Source organism: Sceloporus occidentalis, unplaced genomic scaffold (assembly GCF_023333645.1).
Source record: "Sceloporus occidentalis isolate IW3139 unplaced genomic scaffold, rSceOcc1.0.p SCAF_66, whole genome shotgun sequence".
In the NCBI taxonomy this organism is placed as follows: Eukaryota; Metazoa; Chordata; class Lepidosauria; order Squamata; family Phrynosomatidae; genus Sceloporus; species Sceloporus occidentalis.
The window spans coordinates 618604-633727 of record NW_028317046.1 but is presented as its reverse complement, the minus strand read 5'-3'; the positions used below and the strand labels follow the sequence as shown (position 1 = coordinate 633727).

The window sequence follows — 15124 nt, the reverse complement described above, 5'->3', positions numbered from 1 at the left end:
TGCAACTTCAATAGCCTGTGACCTTAAATGCAAGTATAAGCAGGCATATCGCCCTCTAAGTAATGTTAAATTACCCCTTCTCTGTACCTTGTGTGGGGTCGGGAAAGAAGGGAGGGCAATTGTCTACCTATTCCTTTGGTGAAAGGAAGGGTTATTGGGATCCCCTTTTTGCTTTTTATATGTAGTGGATAATTTTACAAGTTAAAGGCGAAGACATGCAAGTTAATGTTTGCAGGACTCCACCTGTAACTTCCAAGTATGCATAATTCTATTTCCTCATTAACTTCTATTTCTCCTGTCGCTGAATGGTCTTGTTGAGCAGCCTTTGTAAGGCTTCAGTTAGGACCCGGCAAATATGTACAGGACCGAGGATTTATATGATAATGCTGGCACTGCCACGGTCTGCCATCAAGCTCAGCTTCCATAGGATTCATTTTGACGTATCCCCAAAGCAGTGACACTGATTGACAAATAAAAATAACCAGCTACATTTTCATGATGGAAGCTTTCTTATGGTAAAAGCTGTGACAGTTCCCTTGTCGGTGGTAAATTTGTGTTACTAATCTGCATGTCATCTCTAAAATAGCCAAAGGAAGCGATGATACTAGAAACATATGTTTCAAGAGACGCCAGTACCTGGCGGGGGAATCCGACCTCCGCCTTAGGGGGTTTTTGTTACATTCTGGAGTCATCAAATGTTTCCATCAAGTACCGTTTGTTTTTGCTTTACTGTTACTAATATTTTCCCAACATAAAAATAACCGGTATGCGTATTTTCTATCAAACATATATCTAAAAACCCTAAGCTCTGCGCCTGTGAATGCTGCCGTGACGTGCGTTGTGGGATCCGGTGTATATCGGTACTTTTTATATTACAGCCTAAGATTCAAATATATCTCTGGACTGTACAGACACAATGTATAGGTCTATTTAATTTATTTAATTTATTTCTGTAATATTTGTGGACATTATTTTTCTCTTTTACAGTGCTGAGTGCGTCTTATATTTGGTGTGAAATGGTATGTTTTTTCTTTTTATTCTGTGAAATGACCGTTTATATATACCACATATGTTGCTGGATAATTTCACAGTGCAAAAAAAAAAGCAAAATATGAGCAATTTAGTCTTCCTTTGCTCCAGAATGTATGCATCTGTTATTTATGTATTTTATTTTTATATACAACACTGGTCAATCTATGAAAACATCATATAATCCGAGAACCAACTCGGAGGCATCTGCTTCATCTTTTTTATTATTTATTTATTTATTTTTGCACCCATCACTGTTTGCAGATTTATTTGGTATGATTCTTTCTTAGCTCTGATTTAGCGGTATAATCTGGTTATTGCAGAAGATCAAAGCTTGTCCCTGCCGATAAACGCTAAGAACGGTAGCTCAGTCGCATTGACTGGCGATTGCACCCCGACGCACAGAAAACTGTGCAAAACAAATAAATGACACTTAGAAGAAGTCATGGCCTCTTAAAACAATTTTATGCATCTTTTAAAATCATTTACCAATGCGCAGAACTTCTGTGAGAAATAATTTCATTAGTGTCTGGGTCGTTCCGCTTTCTAGGCCGGCTAGCAGGCTAGTGGCGCGGACGGGAGACCACCAGGGACTTTGCGGAAAACGAGCTGCAAGAGGGGGAATGTGTTGGGAGCTCGTAGATTAACCCCTCCGCTCCCAGACTGATGTCAGGAGGCAGCCGCCATATAAGAAAAAGCTGTTTTATCTAAACGTCAGGGCTAATGTTTTAATAGAAATATTGTTATTCTGTTTCTTTTGCCATAGAAACATATACTGCGATGGCAGAGTGGCCCCATTCGGCCCCATCTTCTCTGCCTGTCTTTTTCTGCTGTAAAGACACAGACCTTAATTAGTCCTCGGTCTCGTCTTACATTCAGGAGCCATACGTCTATCCCATGGCATAACATTGTCCTGATTCATAGCAAGATTGGCTAATCGGGACCAGGCATTTGGAATTTCACATCCTTAATGGTAGAAATAATAAATAATAGGAATAATATCCTGACGCAGTCCTTTCGGTAAGCAGAGGCAGCACGGGGATGCTATGTGGATAGTCATGAAAATCATTTTTACTTTGAGAAACCTGATTCTCCTTAAGACAACTTATTGAGCTTTCTCGACGTGTCGATGCCTGGTACAAAGTCAAGACAGCTCCTGAGTTTGTTTAAATTATACGTACAATCAGTTTGGTCTTCAACTTTATGGTTGAATCACTTCTTTGTTTATGTTACTTATTATTCCGAACACTTCTTCATTAACTAACTAGAACCAGGCGTAGCCTCCAGCTGGTGTTCCCCAAGTTTGTAAGTGTGTTCCGTAAGCATTCGATGGATCATACCAAATTTAGCTTTTGATGGATCATACCAAATTTAGCTTCTTGTGGATTTTCTTGCCAGGAACACTTGATTGCCAGGTGACACATAAGCAAGCGATGATAGGTTATTGCCGTAGGGACGGAAGTAGTTTCTATAGTGCTTTTAAGTGATTAACCCTTCAGAGGAAAGAATAAAACGACAGACCTTTTAATGTTTAACAAGCTGGAGGACAGTGTCTTGTCTAAGTGGGACAGAAAAGAAGCTTATTTTAAACAATACATTTTTTTTTCATCCCATTTTACCTGTACCTTATACTAGCGGAATTCATCTGTATTCGCAATGTGTACTTTTACTTTGTATTAAAAAAAGTCCACTTTTATTCTGTCCTTAATGGTAAATATGAGATATATTCATCGTACAACGCTGCAGAAGGTGATGCTGCTATATAAAACCATAAATGATATGCAAATATATGCCTTGCTTATTAATACGCTTGTTATGAAGCTTTTACTGTCCCTTTTAATCATAATTCTGCTATTTAAATGACCACAAACCACGTCCCAGTTCTGGTTCGCTCCTTGATAAACAGTTGATTTGATTTAACATATCGTCAATTTAGAAGCGGAGGAATCTGATTGACGGTCTCTTTCTGGCTCTCGTATCTGTCAGGACTGTCACTATACATTACTTATACGTTGAAATACTTCTCTCCATCATATTGACGCAAACTTGCAGAGTCAGGATCTTCAGCCAACATTAGGCACCGCTCCTGCGATAGTAGGGAGTTATTTTTTAACCCCCCCCCCATTACATTAAATGGATTTTAGCTGAGCGGTGAAAGCGATATATACAGGCTTTTACCCGTCCTGAATCTGACTTGGGAGGGATTTGTTTAAAATGCATTCCTCAGTGTTTCCGCTGCAAATTTTGCACAATCTGCATATCTCTACCCTTCAGTAAGTCTTCGTTCCGGGCTGCGTCCAAACGCCAAGTCCGCCTCGCTCCGTATTCAAGAAACAAGGTAATTTTATTTTATTATTAGTATTAATGTTGGCAAATATCCCTGTGATATAATAAATCATTTTAATATTTATTATAATGTAGAAGATACATTTGGTATATCTGCGTTGACTTGCTTATTTTAACTTTTAAAATAATTTTATTTTTTATATAACTGGTTTTTTTTTTAATTATCGTTTCTTACGTTTTTTTTTGTTTTTTTTTTATTGGAAGCTAGTGTTTGTATTCCGATTCTGGAATTGTTTTATATACACATGTAACGGTATTTAAATGCCCGGTATGGTGGTTGTAAATGTTTTCTTTAAGAAGATAATCAACGTTCTTCCGAAAGGGTGATCCTTACAAGTAAGCATTTAGCCCTATTTATTCTAGATTTATTTCCCCGCTTAAGCACTGATTGACCTTGGGCAAATATTGCATTCATAACCTGGTTTAAATAGATCTCAAGTAGATGTGATGGCATTTTCATAAGAGCTCTTGTTGTTGTATTGGATTAACTCTGGTCACGTCCCGTCAGACATGGCAGCTACCGTGATTTGCATTGTTAGGATGGGGTTTAGAGATCTGAAGGGGGTAGCCCAAGATGTAAGATAAAGTAACGACTTCGTAATGTGAAGGGAAGATGGTTTTATCAAGAACATTCATGACAGCTGGAATTAAATGACCGCAGTTGGCTCGTGCGTCTGTGAATAACTTATATTCCTCCTTCGGATGTATCAGAATTAACCGAAGCTGTCATAAATGATTTGATGGAGAGTTTTATACGACTTTAGGAAGAAATACCTTTTTCGTACCTCGTTTACATGATTATATTTTATACTGAATATATTTATTCAGCACTGCGGAATCTGTCGGCGCTTTATAAATAAAGTATAATAATGATAATACTGTGTGTTTGTGTATGTACACATACATACACACACACATACACACTACTGTTTGAAAGTTTGAAGTCACTTAGAAATGTCCTTGTTTTTGAAAGAAAAGCACATTTCGGCCATTAACGTAATATGAATGACTATTGCAGCTGGTAGCAGCTGAGGCCCTTTATCACTCCCTCACTCTTGTGTTCCAATGGCCCTTTATCACTCCCATCACTCTCTTGCAATTATATTACAGCTAGAAAGTTCCTAAACTTCGTAATTTTCCATGAAAACAACTTGGTCCTTAACAGTAGTGTGTGTGTGTGTGTGTGTGTGTGTGTGTGTGTGTATATATATATATATATATATATATATATATATATATATATATATATATATATATATATATATATATACACACACACTATATGTATTTAAGAATTTTCTCTTTTACCTCTCCTCCTGAACTTCTTTTTTCTTGAGCTATTTTCTGCTCCTGAATCAATAGATGTCCTACAAAGATGAGGGATAAGACGGTTCGTTATTTATTTAAACACTTCGTTTATTATTGATGAGGTTACAGTCCCCTCTATTGGGAATGAGCAGCCTGGTATTGTTCTTGGGGTTTTTGGTTTTTTTAATGCTGTTTTGTCGGCCATTATGTCCTTGGTGGAAGTGGTCGTGTTCCCTTGGGGAGAAGCTTATTGGCGCTGAAGCTAAAAAGCAAGTCACGAAAGATCATTCGTCAATCAGTTCTGCTCCGGTGAAACGACATTCAAAATTATTGGAAACTGTAAAGATTTTTCTGTACCACCAGCGGAACTGTTTTTGGGGTACAAGAAATGGCAAAATGGTCTGAAGTAAACACGATGCCAAAGTACTCCAAAAGTATATACATATAACAAAAATTAAAGTTATATTTTTGGCAGATTTTAATGTGTTAAGCTTATCAGAGGCTCCTGACCCAGCGTTGTGTCCAGATGTGGACCTCCCTGCCAAGAGGGATACCAACCACTGAAGGCTAAGAATGTATGTTTGAAGGGTGAAATTTGCCTTTCAGTATGAGTTCTGGACCGCCCGAGTGGACAAGATCAGACTGATCCGTCTCATGGAGGTTCATCTTCTGTAATGGCACAAGTGACCTAAAAGCCAGACACGTTCCTCACGACCAATTGTTGGAAGTTGGCTGAGTTGTTTTCCTCTTTGAATGCGGTTTCAGTCTGTAGCCAACATTGGAACGTCTCTGGTAATAATAATTGTGGTGAGAAACAGGCTTGTGCTTGTGTGTTTAGGGCATTAAACCAAAGAATACGTTCTTTATTCTGCCGCCCCAAACCAACCGTTGGTTCCACCAGTAGAACAGTCTAGGTGGATGTTTGGGGTGTTGGTGAGTAAACAAAGACACGTCGTCTCGTTCTCCCCAGCATCGCCAAGGTCCATTTCTTACTCTCCTTCGCTGCTGATCCTCATCAATGCACTCCTGTTGTATCTGTGTTTGCAGATTTGGCTACCAGCTCCGTACCGTTATACCCCAACAATCCGGTCATTTGGCATTTAAGTACATCTCGGTAAATTACTTAATGGTTTTATTGTGTGGTTTTTGAAGGGTCTTCAAAGATTTGGTTTGCTGTACTTTAGCGGGTCTGCGTGTAGAGACACCAAGGTGTTTAGTACACAATAAATGTCCTTTTCGGATCTGTCGGCTGCTGCCCTGTATCGCATTCTTTCAGTTTTATGGTCACGATCTATATAACCTATGAAGAAGAGACCCCTGAGGTTTGAAAAGCTTATGTTATCTTTTTGTTCTATGTCGTCCTAATAAAAGGCATCAACTTTGACTAAAGATTCCATTTAACCTGGTGAAACAAATGATAGAACAATAGCAGAGGTAATCAACACTTTGTAATTAACTCGGATATAAGCCCTTTTTAGTAACAGCTTTTGTTGCATTGTTCCGAGACGACACCGAGCCAGGATTCTTGGTTCAGATTACATTATAAAACACTTAACGGGTGAAATCGAACACTGGAAACATCCATTGCCCTCCGCGTTTCAACAACCTTCCTTTTTAGCCGTTGGCCGAGAAGAAAGTTGCTGAAATTTACACTTTTTTTTTTTTTTTTCCTGGTCAAGGACCTTTTTTTTTTTTTTATAGCCAGGATCGTTTTTTACTTGCCGTAACGCGGGACGCCGATGGCTTCAGTAATCCCGCTCCTTTGGTAAGTGCTCGGAATCTGTTGTTTGATAACCACCTCCTTTAGATCCATAATTTAACATAAGCCTCTCCGCTTCATACGGCTAAAACTGATTATTGGAATAAACCAGCCGGCGACGCAGGCGTATTCCAGTTGATCTGCTGGACTTTGCGGACGTATGGAGGGGTAAAAAGTCAACCGTGTCGCATCTGTGTCCCTACATCACCCCGTTCCTGTAATACTTTGCAAAGATACTAAGCAGGAACAGTGCATATGGCGCTTTTTAATAGCAAAAATACCGAGTCCGGCAGCTTTCTGCCGAATAGGAAGTGATAGATACCTAGAGACCATTCTAAACCTCTACACACGCGTATACGTTAAGGACTAATATACATATATTCTATTTAAACCCTTATTTTTTTTAGGATTTATTTTTAGTAGCTGTGTTAAATGCTTATTTTTTTTTTTATTGTAATTGATTTTTTTTTTTACTCGCACTTGACCTTCTCGGGCTGGGAACGCGAGATGTAACGCTATGTGGGGTTCCTGCTGTACGAGTGATGATGACGCGAAACTTAAGCTTCGTAATTGTATATGCGTATAATGAATGTTTCTCAGAATATGTTCAATGGCAGCACCGCATTCCCCGAGGATTCATTTACGAACCCAGGAACTTCCAGGAAACATTTGAACAATTTTGCCGTGTAAAAAAAAAAAAACCTGAGCTGCCCCAGGCTAATGCGTAGTTAAATCTGTTAAAGGAATCAATAACTCTTGCCTTCCTAACTTGATACAAGGCGGTGAAGTTCACTGCACTTGGTCCTCCTTTTATAGTCAACTTATTTGCCCTTCCTGTAAATGCCCGGGTTAGTGAATACTCTGCTCTGGGTTCTAAATTAGTCTTCCTTTTTCCCCTGTAATCTCAGCTCAAACAATAGCTTCAGTCAAGTCATTGATTTTAGATGTAACTCTTTCTGGACCCCAGGGAGGGCAGATATTCAGACCGATGCACCCGACCCCCAGCTTAAAAATGTTGCCTAGTCTATTTACCCCTTCTGTCGATCTTCGCAGGTCGAGCCTTTTCCATTGTGTTGCCCTGAAATGACATTCGTTTATGATGATTGGCAATTAGGATGTTATACCATAGTATAAAAGAAGACGCGCAAGCTTCTGGAAGGAAAGTTTTGAGATGTGGATGAAGCTCTCGGTCGGGTCGTAGCTGGAGTATAAGATAGAGGTTTTGACAACATTAAAACGTCTTGAATTTGGCACGGTAGAAGAAACGCCACTGCGCCTCGTGAGTTATTTCATTCTGTTCGCTACAGGAAGGATCTTTGGTTTCCTCGCTGGTGTGAGTGGTGTTGCGTTGCTCTGGAACCTTAAATAGAACTTTCCTTATATAAACGTTCTTCAAACGTTTGTTAGGGAACCATAAAACGTGATCGGTTTTAATGAAGTTCACCGATAGCCTAGTTTAGCATAATTTGCCCCAATACCATCAGGATTATGATTCGACTTTATAAGAAGCAGAGTTTCCCCACATATCCATAATACATGTAGAAACTTTAAGCCTTGTCCTGTAATACAAGGGGTTAAACATCCTTAAAATGCATTAAGCTGTAATAGAACATTATGTATCTCGTATGAAGGAGGGTTTCTTGGCGCAGTAGACAACCTTTTTAACTCCATCTGGCGCAGGCAGATGTATCCTAACGGCTTCTAATAAATTCTAACCTGTAGCCCGCTGATGCTTACAACACCTGACTCGCTGGCGCCACCCAGTGGCTAAACTGGTACTTCTTATAAAGACAAAAGTCTATGCTTTGCAGAAGAAATCAGGTATTTCAAACATGCGCGCTCCTGTACCAGGCGGTGGGGAACTGACCACGCGGAGCACAAGGGTGCAGCAGGTTAAATACTGGTGGGACAGGCATTCTAGAAGATCACAGGAAAGGGTAAAGCAAGCGAGCGCAGAGAAACTGGATGAAAAGCTGCCTATTCAGCATAAGCGCAACAAAAAAATTCAAGCTTACATCGTAAGTTTTAAACCTCATTAGGACGTTGATGCCCCGTGTATGGTTTGGAGGGACGTCAGAGTTTGACTCACTAAGAAAGTACAGATTTGCTTTGCGAGATAAGTTGGCTAGAAATGCGTGTTTCCAATAAAAGGTGAAAGGTGTAAGTTTTTCCCCTGGTCTTATTCAGAAACTGAATTTTCAATGAAGTTGGTAGATACACTACCCATACCCGGCGACTTTTAGACTCGGGCTACCCAGAGCCCCCCCTCGCAGGATGCGGCCAGGATGTACCACCGCCATCGGTCGGTAGTCTCTGTGAGGTCGTTAGGAGCTCCCGCCAATGCCGTAGGACGAATCACCATGTAAGGGGGAAGCGGGCTCTGTCAGGACCCAGAGGATTCGGATATCAACCCAGAGAAGCGGCACTTCTCCCAGAGTCTCCAAGCTAAACCAGTGTATGATGGTACCGTTCAAAGGTTTGGGGTCACTTAGCTGTTTTCATTGGCTATAACATAAAAAGGCCATTGGAACACAGCAGTGATGGGAGTGATAATTCCGTCTGCGCTGGATTTTTGATCCGTTTCATGTTCTTACGTTTGTGTGATATGGAACAAAAATTGTTTTCGTGGCAAATGACAGGATGGTAAGAGTTGCCGTGTTAATAAGACTACTTTTCAAACTTTCAAAGCCATTTGTTATACATAACCCTCAGTGAGAGCAAGATCATAACATTCATGTTAAAAATAAATAAATAAATAAAAAATTGTCAATGACTGCCCACCTACCTTCATCTAAAATCCAGGTAAAGTGGTAAAATTGGGGAGTTAGGTCCAGGGGGTGGCTCTGCTGCAAAACCGTGGGGCCGATTCCCCTCTTGAGTGCTTAGGGCACCAGAGTGCTGCTGTTACCAGGGTCAGTCCTAGGGCAGCGCCAAAGGTAAATCCACTGCTCTATATAGATTGACGAATACATGTTCCTGGTATAGATATGTGATGTCATAATGTCTTTGCTCTGAACATGTTCTCAGTACGTGTCATACTATAAAACCCCAGCAGGGGGGGTATACCCTACAACATAGACTTAGAGGAGAGCTAAAAGAATGTTGAGTATATATTTACATGCAATAAAAAAAACTGTCTGAAAACCGGGAGAGCAATCAAGCTGGTGTTCCACTTAGAATCTGATTAGACGGGCACTAAAAAGAGTCCCAAAAAATGTTTAATAAGCAATAATATCATATTGTTATTGGATGTTTGTTACCGTTTAGCGTTTGACGATGTCTTGTTTTTGTCTGTCGTTGCAGCGTTTAGAAGGTGACCAGTACTTTGAGCGCAGCCTCCGACGCTGGCTCCATGTATCCAGAATCCACCACAGACTCTCCAGCAAGGCTTTCGCTGCGACAGACTGGCTCTCCAGGCATGATTTACAGGTAAGTGGGGGGTTTTCCCCCCTGTTCACTCCTGTGTGGTACCGCCACGGATCCGCGAGTTTTTACATTCTGCAGTACACGGGGAGGGTGGAGGGACATTGAATTAAAACTAAAATGAGAAGAAAAAAAATGAACATTTTGTTTGTATTAGTATCTTGCTTAAACCAGCAGTTTACTGTCTGACACCCCCTCTAAAGAAAAATTCACGTTTGAGTACTTTATTAGGCATTCAAGAAATACATAAAGGAGTTACCCGAGGTAGAAGCTGCAGCCCTTCATCTGCAGTTGACCTCCTCCTACATCTGGCAATTCTTGCCATTGATTGGCTGTTTAACCCAGCCGGACAGTGGTAGGAATGTGCATCCGTTGGGCTTTTAACGCATGTGTAAGTGGGTCTAAACACCCCGCTGCCCGCTCCGTTCCCAGAGCCAGCCCTCGAGCTGACTGGCAGTAAGCATAGCATGTGCATGGTGATGGGTTTGGGGAAAGGGAAAATGCATATGGGGGGGATTCTGCCAAATCCCCCCCCATACATTAGGAGGGACAGGACAAAAAAATTTACACAGCTGTGTGTGTATGTATATGTATATATATATATATATATATATATGTGCATGTGATGCCTGGAGTGTCCCTTTACCTTTTGTATGAAGTACAAGCTCATTCAATGTTATACCTTAAAAAAAAATAAAAAAAATCCTCTCTGCAGTCTTATGTACAAGGAACAAATTTAAATTGTGCCAACAATACACATTCCTCTAATAGTCTAATTAAAGCAAAACTCAGCGGGGTCACCAGTCACGGACTTCCGACGCGGACCCAGCACAACGAGAGCTTTTCAGGTAACTCCGCAGAACATTCAGCTGCTCAGCCGGACACGGAGCGCCTACATCGTTCACTGAACTCTGCATATCTGTAATAAATGAACACAAAATATGTAATAGTCCAAGATGCCGTAGTACTAGGCTTGATAATTGAGGTGTTTTCATTTATCCTCTTATAGTGCATATGCCCAGTCATGAAATATCACTACAAAGTGTTATTTAAGTGTCCAAAGTGACTGAACCATAATTCTGCAAGTGTTCTTTAAGAGTGACAAATTTCCTGCCATAATTAATATTCGCCTTTGTAAATATAATCATATAATTGTGGCAATCAAAAGTTGCTAGCATGTATCCAAATAAATGTTACAACAATTTGATAATTGTAATTTTTATGTATTCATATTGTGTCGTGCATTTGTGCCATAAGTGTAATAAATACACCCTGTATGTGACGACACAAGTGCGAAAGCAATGATTTTCCTCTCATGTAATACTTCATTGTGGCCACCTGGTGGCGCTGTCACATTATCGATACAGCAATAGACGGAGCCGTTACATGGCTGGTCATCCATCCATAATCCTAATCATTTAAATGTGATGCGTGGAATCTCTCTTCTCTTTTTCTTTATGCTTCCCAAGTGCTCGATATGGGAGTCCCAAACGCCAGCTGCAGTTCTACAGGTACCAGCTCTCCTTTTTGTATATGCTTGCTCTTTTTCCTTACAAAGAACATCTCATAACGTATGCATGTACGGATTTATTCGACAATTATGGATCTCGCTGTCCTCCATTCAGTTGCAGAAGTAACTCCGTCACAAGTAATTATTATTTATTTTATATATAGCGCCAACATATTCTACAGCGTTGATTGAATACCGATCCTTCCGTAGATTGCAATGGGGAATAAACCAGTCTCCAAGTAGTAGGAAACTGTCCATTATATTTCTGCGTGTGTTATTCTGTCGCCCAAACTTTGCAAGGACTGGTTTGAGGATTCATTCTTTGCACGTACATCTGCAGAGCAAGATCGCTGATAAAGCAGATCTTTCAGTTTCCTAAGACTTGTATTTTAGTTTTAATATACCTAATAAATACATCTTTTTTTAATTTTTTTTTTGCTGATTAAGCTAAGCAAAGTATTTGTGGTGGCCATCCCTCCTTATATGTATCTCATGGGAGCAGTCATTTAGCTTCCTGTTCCCAAGATCTCCTTTGCTGGAAGGTGATTGGCTCTGGCAGCCATAGAGGAAGTGAGGTATATACCGGACAAGAAGTGAAATGATTTCCTGGAAAGCACAAGATATTGGTCGCTTTAATAAAGGGATATAATTGTGGAAACAGTTGTGTAGGTGACGAGGCTCCCGTCGGATGGGCTCAGAAGGTTACGTGGGGTCTGTATTGCCACATCTATTATCTATCAATAAAACCATATTTATCCATTTATTCAACCTGAGTGACCTTTTTTAAAGGCATATCCGAACCTATTGCCATTTGGCAATACTGGGTCTTACCTGGCTAACTAAATATCTGATATAATCCTGATTTGCCTTTATGGTTAATTTAGGAGAACATAAGCTTGTGCCTGTGTCCTTTACACTGTTCCATGACATCATCTGTGTGATGCTATTTACCGAAATAGTGTAATGCTTGTATGTCATGTTGGGTATCTAGTTGTTGTGTGCTGGCGTGGTCTACAGACTGGAGAAGATGTCTAATATTACCCTCTCTTTTGCCCACGTCTCTTGGTGACCTCCAAGTGTGTTATTGAGATAACCCTAGGGATTGAATGCATAAATCTTTTAAGAATGATGGCTGGTCACCAGTGAGCTTTGTTGTTTCTGATATGGCGGTAAATATATGTTTAATAAATAGAAGAAGCAGTAAGAGAACTTCTTGCACACAGGTAAGCAAGAGGAAATAGATCTTTATTGCTGTGATTGAGGTTTGCATAACCTGTAAATATCAGGTATAACTATATAATAGTCTAAAACAATGCAAGGCTGGGAGATACTTAGTGTCGTTGGCCAGCTTTTATGGGATGTTCTTTCTGGTTAGTGACTTATAGGCTTGTGCAAATGAACCAAATTGGACCACAATTTGGATAAAGTTTGTTTAGTTTTTGGTCAATTCTTTTTCGGATGACAAATTTTGTTTCCTGCCCTTTGGGTTCTGATGAAATTCAGAGGGTTTGTTCCATTCGGAAAGTGAATTTGTTGTCATTCTCCCTCATTCACTCACTCATGCTCATTCACTCTCTCCACTGGGGTCTGAATAGCCCCCCCCCCCCCCAGCATGCAGCGAGCCAGCACTGGTGCTGCCTGCCAATAAGCACATCACATACAGGGGGATGTGTTCCGCCGAATGCATTCCCTGTATGGAAAATGCAGAGGGGTTAAGGGGCAAATTCATATGAGGGGATGCTGCAGAATATCCCATGCATTTCCAAAAGGGGCACAATGGAACCTCACCTATCGTATTCATTAAAGTGCCCTTTTAATGATGATCCATGCACATAGGCAAAAAATCTCACTTAAGCGCCACGTTTACTAGCCGCCGGAATCCATACAGTAAGCAAATATATATGCTTTTACGGACAACCAAATCCTTAAATAATTAAAGTGGTGCTCACCAAGATGAAACCCCCCCTAATACTCTATAATAATAATCTGTAAAAGGCCTAATGGATTTTTTTTCCCAACACTGAATTCTTGTGGGACGACTTTTATAGACCAATTGCTGTAGGCAATCGTACCGTCAGCGACACTCCCAGAAAGGAGAAGCGTCTTAGACATATCACGTTTATCTCCCAGCGAGCCTCTAAGGAGCTGGAACTTGGTTTTTAATGAGGAGAACATCAAGACCTCGGGTGAGTCCGCGGCTGGATGCACAGATTCGACAATTTGCAGATTTCCTTTAGTTATTTCCCTTCACCCTGCTGTCCGAGACGTCTTTGCTGCCTGAAATTGCAACTTTTGACACCGAGACACTTTGTATCCATGCAAGAAGTTAAGCCCTTTTACAAATTATAGCCGGACTTTTATTTTGCTTAATACTAATGAACATTTAGAAACCATTGGTGGTCACAGCTCTCTCTGCCCTATTAAATTGTGGGTTTTCTGGTAAGTGACCAACTCCTTTTTTTTTTTTTTTATTATAAATATTTTAAAGAATAATTAAATTAACGGCAACGTGGACTGCAGTCACTGTCTTCTTTTTTTTTTTTTTTTTTTTTTTATTTCTTTCTTTTTTTTATTGCATCCTATTTGTGTATTATTATTATTATTATTCCCACCTTTTAAAAGTTCGTGTTTGCCTATTACAATATTTATTTCTGTATAAAGAAAAAAAAAAAAAAGACAAACTTAACTCTGCAGACGGGAGATTCCAGCATAGAGTTTACCGGACTGTCATAGAAGATCATCGCAATTACATTTTACTCTCTCGTGGCGTTTTAAGTACAGCCGGTATGATAGCATTTAAACTCATCTGCGATCAGACATTCTTAAAAGGGTTGGGATGCGATGGTGGTAAGGGCCACTGCGGCGGCGTCTCGGCTAGTGTTATAATTACACTTCTGTATGAGGGTTTGCTGTATACCCCCACACTGTATACACAAGAAGAAAATAAATTGCTTAATTCATTTTTTTTTTTCATTTTTTTGGATTACGAGTAGGGTAGAAGGGTTGAACTTGATGGACTTAAGTCTTTTTTCAACCTTATGTAACTATGTAGCCCTCTATAAGTTAAACAGTTGGGTACAGGCTAAGGAAAAAGCTGGCCCTGCAACATGCATAGTTCAATCAAGAAATATCTCTGATTTAAATATGCTAAATACAGGGCAATCCAACCTATTTCTTGAGCAGAGGCTCAACGGGGTCGGCCCTCGTAATATAAAGTGAAGTCAGGGAGATGAAACTGCAACTGCCCTGCCAACTACTCCCTCTCTAGTGAAAGGACAACACGTAATATAGAAGTGCTGATTGTATACATTTGGCAATAGCAGTTAGGATGCCGTAAGCTTCCCCATTAATATATATTTTTAAATGAATAGTCGATACTCTTAAAACACAATCTTAAAATGAAATGTAAGATGTTACAATGAGCATTAGCCTGAGAAGTTCAGAGTTGAAGGTCTCGATCTGGAGAGTTTATAGCCCAAGAAGTCTCTTGGCGTCTATGGTTGTTTATCATTTCAGTTATTTTTATTATGGGTTTCCCAGCTCTTTTAAAAATCGATGAAAAGACGACAACCCGTATAGCCCCAGAACCTATAAGAATTGTGTTTTTTATTCTCTTTCGTGCCACGAGTCCCCTTGATCCGTGCCAGTAAAGGTTTGGCAGGGATGGCAGAGAAGGGAAAACGATCTGATTGTTCGACACAACATTAACTCGTATTATTTATTTAGAAAGTGCCGATGTTGGAAGCACT

At 40.1% G+C, this 15124-nt stretch overlaps 2 protein-coding genes across 3 annotated transcripts in view; one reads left to right on the top strand and one right to left on the bottom strand.

The window, feature by feature from the left end:
* LOC149286806 (nephrocystin-4-like) overlaps window positions 1-5669 on the bottom strand; it is a 95158-nt gene extending 89489 nt beyond the window's left edge. The window contains exon 1 of the mRNA XM_089493639.1: window positions 5570-5669. Coding sequence (XP_089349765.1) covers window positions 5570-5669 — 100 coding nt within the window. The remainder of the gene's footprint in view (window positions 1-5569) is intronic.
* A 4125-nt stretch (window positions 5670-9794) lies between these two features.
* The window catches only part of LOC149286805 (voltage-gated potassium channel subunit beta-2), a 38910-nt gene continuing 33580 nt past the window's right edge, over window positions 9795-15124 (top strand). The window contains exons 1-2 of one of the 2 annotated variants that reach the window (XM_089493609.1): window positions 9795-9871; window positions 11335-11376. In XM_089493609.1, coding sequence (XP_089349735.1) covers window positions 9795-9871; window positions 11335-11376 — 119 coding nt within the window. The remainder of the gene's footprint in view (window positions 9872-11334; window positions 11377-15124) is intronic. The other variant, XM_089493610.1, reaches the window with a different exon arrangement.